Source organism: Oncorhynchus mykiss, chromosome 1 (assembly GCF_057628025.1).
Source record: "Oncorhynchus mykiss isolate SJ-2025 chromosome 1, ASM5762802v1, whole genome shotgun sequence".
Taxonomy (NCBI): Eukaryota; Metazoa; Chordata; class Actinopteri; order Salmoniformes; family Salmonidae; genus Oncorhynchus; species Oncorhynchus mykiss.
In genome coordinates, this window is record NC_143022.1 from 19177200 (window position 1) to 19190563 (window position 13364).

General features: G+C 41.6%; 2 protein-coding genes across 6 annotated transcripts in view; one reads left to right on the forward strand and one right to left on the reverse strand.

The window, feature by feature from the left end:
- The window catches only part of jak3 (Janus kinase 3 (a protein tyrosine kinase, leukocyte)), a 45445-nt gene extending 40800 nt beyond the window's left edge, over positions 1–4645 (reverse strand). The window contains exons 1-4 of one of the 5 annotated variants that reach the window (XM_021572956.3): positions 4197–4645; positions 3478–3684; positions 1758–1875; positions 1404–1521 (exon numbers count right to left, since the gene is read on the reverse strand). In XM_021572956.3, coding sequence (XP_021428631.2) covers positions 1404–1521; positions 1758–1875; positions 3478–3670 — 429 coding nt within the window. In that variant the 5' untranslated portion in view covers positions 3671–3684; positions 4197–4645. Of the gene's footprint in view, positions 1–1403; positions 1522–1757; positions 1876–3477; positions 3709–4196 lie in introns of all 5 variants that reach the window. The other 4 variants (XM_021572903.3, XM_090196320.1, XM_090196350.1 and 1 more) reach the window with 4 other exon arrangements.
- A 3021-nt stretch (positions 4646–7666) lies between these two features.
- Positions 7667–13364, forward strand: part of slc5a5 (solute carrier family 5 member 5) — a 30875-nt gene continuing 25177 nt past the window's right edge. The window contains exon 1 of the mRNA XM_021573060.3: positions 7667–7810. Within this exon, the coding sequence (XP_021428735.3) occupies positions 7757–7810 (54 nt within the window). The 5' untranslated portion in view covers positions 7667–7756. The remainder of the gene's footprint in view (positions 7811–13364) is intronic.

Below are 13364 nucleotides of genomic sequence, written 5' to 3' on the forward strand. Positions count from 1 at the left end.
TTATAAAAAATAAAAACTGAAATATCACATAAGTATTCAGACCCTTTGTTGATGCTCCTTTGGCAGCGATTACAGCCTCAAGTCTTCTTGGGTATGACACTACAAGCTTAGCACACCTATATTCAGGGAGTTTTTGTCATTCTTCTCTGCAGATCCTCTCAAGATCTGTCAGGTTGGATGGGGAGCGTTGCTGAACAGCTATTTTCATGTCTCTCCAGATTTGTTAGATCGGGCTCAAGTCTGGGCTCTGGCTGGGCCACTAAAGGACATTCAGAGACTTGTCCCGAAGCAACTCCTGCATTGTCTTGTCTGTGTGCTTAGGGTCGTTGTCCTGTTGTAAGGTGAACCTTTGCCCCAGTCTGCGGTCCTGGCCGATCTTGAGCAGGTTTTCATTAAGGAGCCCTCTGTACTTTTCTCCGTTCATCTTTGCTTCGATCCTGACTAGTCTCTGCCGCTGAAAAACATCCCCACAGCATGATGCTGCCTTACAATAATTCACAGTAGGGATGGTGCCAGGTTTCCTCCAGACGCGACGCTTAGCATTCTGACCAAAGAGTTTGTGATTGGTGGAGTGCTACAGAGATGGTTGTCCTTTTGGTTCTTGGTCACCTCCCTGACCAAGTCCCTTCTGCCCCGATTGCTCAGTTTGGCCTGGCGACCAGCTTTAGGAAGAGTCTTGATGGTTCCAAACTTTGTCCAGTTAAGAATGATGGAGGCCACTGTGATCTTGGGGACCTTCAATGCTGCAGAATATTTTTGGTACCCTTCCCCAGATCTGTGCCTCGATACAATCCTGTCTCGGAGCTCTACGGACAATTCCTTTGACCTCGTGGCTTGGATTTTGCTCTGATATGCACTGTCAACAACCTTATATAGACAGATGTGTGCCTTTTCTAAATCATGTCCAATCAATTGAATTTACCACAGGTGGACTCCAATCAAGTTGTAGAACCATCTCAAGAATGATCAATGGAAACACGATGCACCTGAGCTCAATTTTGAGTCTCATAGCAAAGGGTCTGAATACTTATGCAAATAAGCTATTTCTGTTTTTATACGTTTGCAAAAAAGTCTAAAAACCTGTTTTTGCTTTGTCAGTATGGGGTATTGTGTGTAGATTATATTTTTATATTATCCATTTAGAATAAGGCTGTAACATATAAAAATGTGGAAAATACAAAATGTCTGAATACTTTCCGAAGGCATCCTACGTATACATGCATGTGTTCTGCCCTTGTGGACATTCTAAAGCTAATCATTCACAACAAATGGCCTTATGTAGTTTTGGAAAATCAGAACTGTGCGATAATGTAATTTCACATTATTTATTGCCATATCAAAATAGTCTATATCTAAATATGAGTTTTGGTTTACTGCAAAGGTTGGAAGTATTTTCTATGTACCTGTGCAAAGAGATAATCAATGACACAGTAGTCGAGCACTGCACTGATTCTGCCTCTTCTCAGACAGTAGCGGTATGATGTTTTTGACCCCTCTCCAAACCAGTTGGCAAAGAAAAACCTTTGTAACAACAGGGGCAATAAAAAAGTACAATTTTATACATACATGAGTCATCCAGTTCACATTCACAGCTATTAAAATCCCCTTGTATGATAAAACAGTATGGTGGTGCTATGCTGGTGCACTACACATGACTAAGACCAAATAAAGTGCAACATAATAGTTAATATTGGGCATAAAATGTATTTCTAGTCAAATGTTTATTTTTTACACAAAAATCCATAAAGTTTTCTCACCTGACTCTGTAGTGAATGCTAATGCTTTCATCAGTGCTGAAAACATGTGTTGGGGGGTAAAAGTTGGACAGATCATCAAACGCCAAAGCAAATAGGCTGTGGTACACTGGTAGGATTCCTAAGGAGAGAGAAAAGTTATTGTAAGAAACATTTTTTTTGCAGGTTTGAACATCCATGCTAATACGTGACTGCATTCTCAAGAAATATAAAGCGTAGAGACAGCAAGGTCCTGAAGGAAGATACACAAGGCTCAAATAAATATTTTGTAATTCCACAACAAATGGGTATGCACACTCAAAAGGTGGCGTAGTCAAGGAAATTTCCAAAATTCCTCCCTTAAAGGGGAAATCTGGGATTTAAATAACAACAAAGTGAACAACTTGCCACTTTTTTAGTAAACAGCTTAATGGTGTTTATTTCACACCATATTACAATTATTCCTCAGACTGTTACAATATATGCTCTTCAACAGGGTTAAATAAAAAAAAATTACAACCATATCCACATAAAAACACATACAGTGCCTTGCGAAAGTATTCGGCCCCCTTGAACTTTGCGACCTTTTGCCACATTTCAGGCTGGCTTCAAACATAAAGATATAAAACTGTATTTTTTTGTGAAGAATCAACAACAAGTGGGACACAATCATGAAGTGGAACGACATTTATTGGATATTTCAAACTTTTTTAACAAATCAAAAACTGAAAAATTGGGCGTGCAAAATTATTCAGCCCCCTTAAGTTAATACTTTGTAGCGCCACCTTTTGCTGCGATTACAGCTGTAAGTCGCTTGGGGTATGTCTATCAGTTTTGCACATCGAGAGACTGAAATTTTTTCCCATTCCTCCTTGCAAATCAATTTTAACCATCTTCCCTGTCCCTGCTGAAGAAAAGCAGGCCCAAACCATGATGGGCTTGTGGCAAACTTTAAACAACACTTTTTATGGATATCTTTAAGAAATGGCTTTCTTCTTGCCACTCTTCCATAAAGGCCAGATTTGTGCAATATACGACTGATTGTTGTCCTATGGACAGAGTCTCCCACCTCAGCTGTAGATCTCTGCAGTTCATCCAGAGTGATCATGGGCCTCTTGGCTGCATCTCTGATCAGTCTTCTCCTTGTATGAGCTGAAAGTTTAGAGGGACGGCCAGGTCTTGGTAGATTTGCAGTGGTCTGATACTCCTTCCATTTCAATATTATCGCTTGCACAGTGCTCCTTGGGATGTTTAAAGCTTGGGAAATCTTTTTGTATCCAACTCCGGCTTTAAACTTCTTCACAACAGTATCTCGGACCTGCCTGGTGTGTTCCTTGTTCTTCATGATGCTCTCTGCGCTTTTAACGGACCTCTGAGACTATCACAGTGCAGGTGCATTTATACGGAGACTTGATTACACACAGGTGAATTGTATTTATCATCATTAGTCATTTAGGTCAACATTGGATCATTCAGAGATCCTCACTGAACTTCTGGAGAGAGTTTGCTGCACTGAAAGTAAAGGGGCTGAATAATTTTGCACGCCCAATTTTTCAGTTTTTGATTTGTTAAAAAAGTTTGAAATATCCAATAAATGTCGTTCCACTTCATGATTGTGTCCCACTTGTTGTTGATTCTTCACAAAAAAATACAGTTTTATATCTTTATGTTTGAAGCCTGAAATGTGGCAAAAGGTCGCAAAGTTCAAGGGGGCTGAATACTTTCGCAAGGCACTGTATCTTACCACATTTTTTTGCTGCCAGGACACAGACCCTTTCAGCAGAGATTTGTCCAGAGGATATGTTGAACGTTGTTCCCGCCTTTGTGGCAGGGAGGAAGTAGAGATGGACTTGTAAACCAGAGCCAGAACCAGACATTTGGCTGCCCCCCCTGTCCCTGTCCATTAGAGGTGCTGTCTCCTCCTCAGTGAGATCCATTGGCAGAACCACTCCTGAAACACAAATTACCTGAGAAACTGCAAGTAAATTTAGCGAAGAGGAAGGATAGTGACGTCCTAGATTTTACAAGAAGAGGATGACGTCAACAAGCTCGCTGCTGAAGCCACAAGGGAAAATGAAATGTTATTAAAAGCTAGGGGTTTCCTAAACAGAGGAACTAAACCATGGGAATCTACACAATACATTTTGTTGAATCTATTTCAACAAGACCAGGTTGAGGCTTTTTGATCAGAAAACTGAAAATATATGTTGAAAAATATATACAATAGTAAAAAAACATACCACGTGGAGAGCAACACTCTCATTTAAACAAACCTAACATTCCAACACAGTTGTGAGTCTTAACATCCAAAGATTAACATTTGAACTGGACTCAAGCACTTAATCAATGTTGTCTTGACACTACCTAGTGTCAGCTTGACAAAAATAAGCAGTAAAAGACATCAATTGAAGTTCAGTCTTCACCACTACATCCACACAGTATCCTATGTACGTACTCCATTACCTCAAAATATGATTGACAGCAAGGTGTTTTCTTTCTGATCAGGCATCCATGTCTTCGATGTCTCTTGTTGATGAGGCTTTTGCTTCTATGTTTCATGGTGGTGGGAGGAGGAAAGTAATACAGTTTCCTGTTTGAGACAGAGCAACATATTTCCTGACCAAAAAATGTATCTTGATTAGTATCTTCAACCGGTTTTAACCGCAACCTGTTCTAGTTTGCAGAAGAGACTTAACAATAAATTACATCTGTCAATACCATTTCCTCTGTGGGGAAAAGGAATTTAAGACTTGAAAGTGTGACAGTAATGGTATGAGAAAATATTTTAGCCTTTTTCACATGTAGCAGATATAGACAGAAAATGTGTAAACAGACTTGAACATGAGTTGGAATGTTAGTCAACTGACTTGTTCAAGACAAAAAGAAAGCTCTTTGAAGCTGTACTGTGGTTTCCTCTTTCACTGACAAGCAGTGGGTTCTTGTAGTTTCCTGTCGCGAACCAAACAAAAAAAGATACCCAAGTTATATGAATGTGAAAACCCTGTGTTGTTCAATGGGAACACCTAGCTTCCCATTAGGCATTGACTGTATTTGCCATACGAGGTTATGTTTCTCTTAATGTAATTTAGATTTTACCATAGCCTCTCAAACCTCTCTATCGGTATATGATATTATTCAATATTGCCCTTGATCATTTTAATCAGGTGTGTTGATGCTGTACTACAGTTGATCATCTTCCATTGTTTAGATTATAAGGCCATACCATTATGAGTCTTCCGTTAAGAGTTCATATCATGTTTGCTGAGTGTACCATAAACTGCAAAGGCAGTCTGACTTGAAGATGTTCATCCGAACGTTGTGAGTAGAGTGCGGGTTTGCTATTACTCTTTATGGAGTGCAGGAGCACTTCAAGACTTCTGGTCTGCCAGTTTCCAGACCTTGTTAGTTCCAACTGTTTACAGAGTTTCAAGCACATGGGCTAGTTGGCATGCAAGGCTCATGGGGTGGAAAAGTGGGAGGTTCTAGGTCTGAGATTGAGCAGTCAGCAGGAAGCAAAGGCAGAACACAAAACGCAGTTTAACATTTATTTTCTTAAGGCACATAGCTTCCAGCACATTCGCAAAACAGTTAAATTCCTTTGTTTCCAAACTCTGTTCCATAAATATCACTTCTTACATTTACTATAAAACCATGCTACTAAAGACACATACAAACCAAACAAAAATGGGTCACAGGAAGCAACACAGCCCAGCAGCCAGCTGTCTATCTTCATTTATAGTCAATTATAGCACAAACTCATTTGCCACGTGCTCTTCTATGGTATATTGGCGTTCGCACAATTTAGTGTGCATGCTGCCACCTACTGTGAAGAATGGAAACAGGATTCCATACAAACTAGTAAAATAAATAAACTACACTAAATCAAACTACTTTTCTGTTCAAAATAAAAACGGATCTTATCCCTACATAGGCTCAAGGGGAGCCTAGGAGGGCAGGCCGTCATCTGGCGCCAGTACCCCTTGCAAGTCCCAAATAACCTTTCTGCCGAGGCCACAATAATGTCCCGTTTCTTTGACACTCGAGCCATACAGTTTATAACTGTGTCAATGAACGCCACAGAATCTAACTTTTTAACACACAGGGTCTATTTTGACTGGCAGAAAACATTTACAACTGGCTATGGTACATCCAATACCATATCTTTACTAGTCACTTTTTCTCAATGCTTTTATAATCACAGCCGCATAGGAGATTCGATTGACCACTAACTTTAGCCACCTTAATCGCCTTCACCCTTACAGTGCACTCCAGGAACTCGGGATCATGATCCCCACCACAATTTCAACATTGTCATCCTTCACACCTTTCTTCAGTATACTCTGTCCATCTGCACACACTTTCAAATCGAATTTTATTGGTCACATACACATGGTTAGCAGATGTTAATGTGAGTGTAGCGAAATGCTTATGCTTCTAGTTCCGACAGTGCAGTAATATCTAACAAGTAATCTAATAATTCCCCAACAACGACCTAATACACACAAATCTAAAGGGGTGAATGAGTATGTACATATGCATGAGTGATGGCCGAGCGGCATAGACAAGGTGCAGTAGATGGTATAAAATACAGTATATACATGTGATGAGTAATGAAAGATATGGAACCATTATTAAAGTGACGTAGTTTAAAGTGACTAGTGATTAATTTATTAAAGTGTCCAGTGATTGGGTCTCAAAGTAGGCAGCAGCCTCTGAGTTAGTGATTGCTGTTCGGTCCCAGCTTTGATGCACCTGTACTGTCATCACCTTCTGGATGATAGCGGTGTGAACAGGCATCGCTCGCTCTTGAAACATGCCCAAATCCTTACCTTTTCTTACACTGCAATGGTTAGGGAACGAAAGCTCTTACAGCAAATCTTAATTAAGTAACCAAGCTTCACCTGTGTAAGTAAATCTCTATTAAAACACAGAACCGGTCTCCCGAGTGGCGTAGTGGTCTAAGGCACTGCATTGGAGTGTTAGCTAGCTGTGCCGCTAGAGATTCTGGGTTTGATTCCAGGCTCTGTCTCAGCCGGCCGTGACCAGGAGACCCATGGGTCGGCACACAATTGGCCCAGCGTCGTCCGGGATAGAGGATGTCCTTGTCCCATCGCGCACTAGTGAGACCTGTGGAGGGCCGCGCGCAGTGCATGCTGACCCGGTTGCCAGGTGTTTCTTCTGACACATTGGTGCGGCTAGCTTCCAGGTTAAGTGGGCATTGTGTCAAGAAGCAGTTGGGTTGTGTTTTGGAGGACTCACGGTTCTCGACCTTCGCCTTTCCTGAGTCTGTATGGGAATTGCAGTGATGAGACAAGACTAACTACCAATTGGATACCATGAAAAAGGGGTAACATTTTATTTTATTAATAAAACATTTTTTTAACACAGAACCGACAGTTTCCTCCATTCACCTAGCGGGTAAGGTGTTGGGCACCAACTAGCCCTAGAATTCTCTTCAGGTATTTAATGTTAAATATGTTGTCATCCCTGAAATTGCTCCTTTAACAGGCACTCTGCTCCAAAGTACAATACTTCTGTTGTATGGATTGTTTTGAGGCCCACTGCAATATTTCTCTATTCTTCATAGACACAATTAATCAGTATAAGACCACCTCAATATGACCAATCCACCATGCCTCTGGACTGCATCACCTCCTGTGGACAGCCACCAAGAAACACAAAAACAGGGGGTTTAAATACATTCAGCACAAATCACATAACCAGTCAATTATCCAATATAAATAATTGTTTCTGATTACATGCAAATGAGTCACACCTGTGACACACATGTACAATATTGTTAAGTACTCACCAGAGTTGTGGACTCCAGTCACAAATAAAATAACTTGAGACTTAACATGGAGCCTCAGGACTCGACTTTGACTGATGACTTGAACTTATTTGGACAGGTTTTGTAAGTTATTTTGTGGCACGGAGTCTACGTGGATTACTCTACACACATAGCCAGAGACAATAAGCAGCATCGCTCTTGCAAAAAAACCTGCAACAGATTGGCTAGTGAAATGCATACACAGCACTCTGATTGGACCAACAAACTGTCAAACAACACAGATCGGGTGAGTTAGCAAATGTCATATTGCAGGAAGAGAGGATTGCCATAAAAATATGTAGCTCAAATTTTTGGGTGATTAAGAATGTTAACTGTTTACTTTGCAATCTCACCAGCAAAAGGGCAACAATTACTAGCATAGCCCTACTGGTCTTTTGGTATGTAACAAATGCTTGAAAATTATTTACTTATGAAGTTTGCATTTGGAATGTTTCGTTTAAAATAAATTACTGTGGTGACGACGCACCATAGGCACAGATCTTCACTTGCGCTCACCAAACTCCTGCCAGCGGAGTTTGCTTTTTTTCTCTTGTTGAAATGTTTGCTTTCACACGTTTAAATGCATAGGCCCTATGTGGTAAATCTATATTCCATCTAATACAATAATTGCTAGCATTTCATCATTCCAACCCTGTACCGTTTATTGCAACACCTAGACATTTCTGTTTCATGCAACACCCAGACATTTCTTTTTCATGTTTGATAGGTCTATGATACATCTTAATTTCAAATAATTGTAATTCACCACTTCTGAGGATCACTTAGAAGGTAACAGACACTTTTCAGAATGAGGTCCTTCTTCCAATAGGGTTTCACCAGGTACCATGCTTCACAAAGTACCCACAGTCACTCTAGTCCCTTGCCCCTACAGACAGCACCAATCCCCACTGTGATCAATTCAGTGTCAGGACGGCTCTAGGCCGCCCGCAACCGACCAGTGGCAGAGTATCTTTGAGTTCACAAACTCTCAGATTACTCTCCTCTGACTCGGCCCTGCTCACACAGGAATACACACTCAGAGCCTACGTAATAGAGGCTTTTCTTAAAAACTCGACTTTGTGTGTTTCGCTCAACTCTTTATTTGTTTTAAACTAAGTTCAAGATGTGGTATCCACTCGACTCGCTGCCTCTCAGATCTTAGGTTGGTCCATCTGCTCTGTTCCCGAAGTGTGGACTCCCTGAGATCCCAAGTTTGAAGGATCCCTTGTGCATGATTTACCCAGGTTGTCAGGAGCGGTCATCAAGTGAAGATTCACATCCCATCCCCTTCGCCAAAAGTGGTGGTTAATTTCTTTACTAACAAATGAGGAGAGACAAACTTATCACACAAGTCAGAGTTATACTTAAATAAAATCTTTAATCACGTATTAATAAGGGAGCAGGTCAATACAACGCACACATATAAAGTGAATCGCTTGAGTGCTCTACGATAACGAAGGCTGGTCATGACTGGTCGACGATTCATGCTCAGATGATTCATTGAGAGCCCAGAGACAAAAGTACAAAGGTCTTTTATAGCCCAGATACACCCCTTTCAACCTACATGACAAACATATACAGTGCCTTGCGATAGTATTCGGCCCACTTGAACTTTGCGACCTTTTGCCACATTTCAGGCTTCAAACATAAAGATATAAAACTGTATTTTTTTTGTGAAGAATCAACAACAAGTGGGACACAATCATGAAGTGGAACGACATTTATTGGATATTTCAAACTTTTTTAACAAATCAAAAACTGAAAAATTGGGCGTGCAAAATTATTCAGCCCCCTTAAGTTAATACTTTGTAGCGCCACCTTTTGCTGCGATTACAGCTGTAAGTCGCTTGGGGTATGTCTCTATCAGTTTTGCACATCGAGAGACTGAATTTTTTTCCCATTCCTCCTTGCAAAACAGCTCAAGCTCATTGAGGTTGGATGGAGAACATTTGTGAACAGCAGTTTTCAGTTCTTTCCACAGATTCTCGATTGGATTCAGGTCTGGACTTTGACTTGGCCATTCTAACACCTGGATATGTTTATTTTTGAACCATTCCATTGTAGATTTTGCTTTATGTTTTGGATCATTGTCTTGTTGGAAGACAAATCTCCGTCCCAGTCTCAGGTCTTTTGCAGACTCCATCAGGTTTTCTTCCAGAATGGTCCTGTATTTGGCTCCATCCATCTTCCCATCAATTTTAACCATCTTCCCTGTCCCTGCTGAAGAAAAGCAGGCCCAAACCATGATGCTGCCACCACCATGTTTGACAGTGGGGATGGTGTGTTCAGGGTGATGAGCTGTGTTGCTTTTACGCCAAACATAACGTTTTGCATTGTTGCCAAAAAGTTAAATTTTGGTTTCATCTGACCAGAGCACCTTCTTCCACATGTTCGGTGTGTCTCCCAGGTGGCTTGTGGCAAACTTTAAACGACACTTTTTATGGATATCTTTAAGAAATGGCTTTCTTCTTGCCACTCTTCCATAAAGGCCAGATTTGTGCAATATACGACTGATTGTTGTCCTATGGACAGAGTCTCCCACCTCAGCTGTAGATCTCTGCAGTTCATCCAGAGTGATCATGGGCCTCTTGGCTGCATCTCTGATCAGTCTTCTCCTTGTATGAGCTGAAAGTTTAGAGGGACGGCCAGGTCTTGGTAGATTTGCAGTGGTCTGATACTCCTTCCATTTCAATATCATCGCTTACACAGTGCTCCTTGGGATGTTTAAAGCTTGGGAAATCTTTTTGTATCCAAATCCGGCTTTAAACTTCTTCAAAACAGTATATCGGACCTGCCTGGTGTGTTCCTTGTTCTTCATGATGCTCTCTGCGCTTTTAACGGACCTCTGAGACTATCACAGTGCAGGTGCATTTATACGGAGACTTGATTACACACATATGGATTGTATTTATCATCATTAGTCATTTAGGTCAACATTGGATCATTCAGAGATCTTCTCTGAACTTCTGGAGAGAGTTTGCTGCACTGAAAGTAAAGGGGCTGAATAATTTTGCACGCCCAATTTTTCAGTTTTTTGAAAAAAGTTTTAAATATCCAATAAATGTCGTTCCACTTCATGATTGTGTCCCACTTGTTGTTGATTCTTCACAAAAAAATACAGTTTTGTATCTTTATGTTTGAAGCCTGAAATGTGGCAAAAGGTCGCAAAGTTCAAGGGGGCTGAATACTTTCGCAAGGCACTGTATATATATATATATATAGAATGGGTCACAAGGTTAAGATCTGTATGAAAGATGCCTATAATACATAGCAGACAGTATCTGCTGTGTCAACAGTTCTCATTGTGTAGAGACCAGTGTCCGGCCCCGTATAGAACAGAAACATTAACTCATTGCTCTGTAATGCTCTTTAGGTTTTATCACCCAAAAGACATCGTAAATCTCCTGTCAGTGTTATCTCCCAGAAGCCCATCCTCAGTAGAACACACACAATAGTTAACAGAATACTGTTGCATAAAACAACCATTTGATGCAATAAAAGTAGTATAACATAATCTTGCAATTTTCCACTGTAGTGGGAGCAATGTTTATTGTGCACCTGGACGTTCACAAGACTCTAGGTACAAGTTATATTTATGTAATTCAATGTATCGTTTCCTTTGTTCATGTTTCCCGGGTTATGTCGGAGTTCCGCGTGTCCTTTGTCTCTCTCTTTCTGGTTGTTGGTAATAGGAGCATGCGTGCCTCAGTGTGCATAGAAATAGGCTACATGGCTGAGCGCCACGCTTTGGAGTCATGAAGTTGAATAAGATTAAATGAGTGTTCCATGTATTCATGGTGTCAAAATATCATTAAGTCTGATAAAGACAATTGTAACAATGGATGTGGAAATCACCTTTGACCTTGTAGAACCAGTTTATTGGTTGTAATTGCCAATTGGGTAAGTGTATGGTCCTGGGGGCTTATGTAGGCCTACCTGTTTGAGCTCCTGTTAGACAGATTCTATTTTTGGTTTCTCAAGGGGAGGCTGTACAGTCTTGCCCTCTATCTGTGTCCATTCACATAGGACAGGTTAAGCCTGATACAGAGGCTATTTCCTTTGGGCTATTGCCCGTGTATATTTGGTAAATCTACTTGTATTGTTTGTTTATTTATTTTTCTCCCCAATTTCGTGGTATCCAATTGGTAGTAGTTACAGTCTTGTCTCATCGCTGCAACTCCCGTACGGAAGAGGGAGAGGCGATGGTCGAGAGCCATGCGTCCTCCGAAACACAACCCAACCAATCCGCACTGCTTCTTGACACATTGCCCATCCAACCCGGAAGCCAGCCGCACCAATGTGTCAGAGGAAACACCGTACACCTGGCGACCGTGTCAGCGGCCGGTCGCGGCCAGCTGCGACAGAGCCTGGACTCAAACCCAGAATCTCTAGTGGCACAGCTAGCACTGCAATGCAGTGCCTTAGACCACTGCACCACTCGGGAGGCCCCTACTTGTATATTTTGTATGATATGGTGCTTTTGTATTTATTAAGGATCCCCATTTGCAGCAGCTACTCTTCCTGGGGTCCAGCAACATTAAGGCAGTTATTTACAATAAAAAATATTACATGACATTATATTTCAAAACACTTTTCACAAAGTAGTGTGTGTGCCCACTACTCTACCACATTTACAATACAAAATCCATGTGTATGTAGTTTATATGCGTGTGTCTGTGCCTGTGTGTCTGCTTGAATCAGTTACCTGATGTGAAATAGAGTTCCATGTAGCCATGGCTCTATGTAGCACTGTGTGCCTCCCATAGTCTACTCTAGACTTTGGGATTGTGAAAAGACCCCTGGTGGCATGTCTTGTGGGGTATGCATGGGTGTCCGAGCTGTGTGCTTGTAGTTCAAATCAGCTTGTCAATACTTACAAAAACAAGTGATGAAGTCAATCTCTCCTCTGCTTTGAGCCATGAGTTTGAGATGCATATTTATTAATATTAGTTCTCCATGTACATTTAAGGGCCAGCCGTGCTGCCCTGTTCAGAGGAAAATTACAATTGGCTAAGTCCCTCTTTGTGGCACCTGACCACATGACTGGACAGTGACTGGACAGTAGTACAGGAGTGACAAAACCAGGGCCAGTAGGACCTACCTTGTTGATAGTGTTGTTAAGAAGCCAGAGCAGGTCTCCCGAGTGGCGCAACAGTTTAATGAACTGCATTGCAGTGCTTGAGGCGTCACTAAAAACCCGGGTTCGAACCCAGGCTGTGTTTCAGCCGGACGTGACCGGGAGACCCATGAGGCGGTACACAATTGGCCCAGCAACGTCCGGGTAAGGGGAGGGTTTTGGTGGCCCGGATGTCATCACCTAACTCTGATTCCGGCGCCGATAGAGATGGCCGCCTCGTTTCGCATTCCTAGGAAACTATGCTAGGAAACTATGTCTTTTTTTTTTTTTTTTTTACGGGTTATTTCTTACATTGGTACCCCAGATAATCTTAGGTTTCATTACATACAGTCGAAGAACTACTGAATATAAGAGCAACGTCAACTCACCATCATTACGACCAGGAATATGACTTTCCCGAAGCGGATCCTGTGTTTTGCCTTCCACCCAGGACAATGGATCAGATCCCAGCAGGCGAACCTAAACAACGTCGCTGTAAAAGGGGCAAACGAAGCGGTCTTCTGGTCAGGTTCCGGAGACGGGCACATTGCGCACCACTCCCTACCATACTACTCGCCAATGTCCAGTCTCTTGACAATAAGGTTGATGAAATCCGAGCAAGGGTTGCCTTCCAGAGAGACATCAGAGACTGTAACGTTCTTTGCTTCACGGAAACATGGCTCAC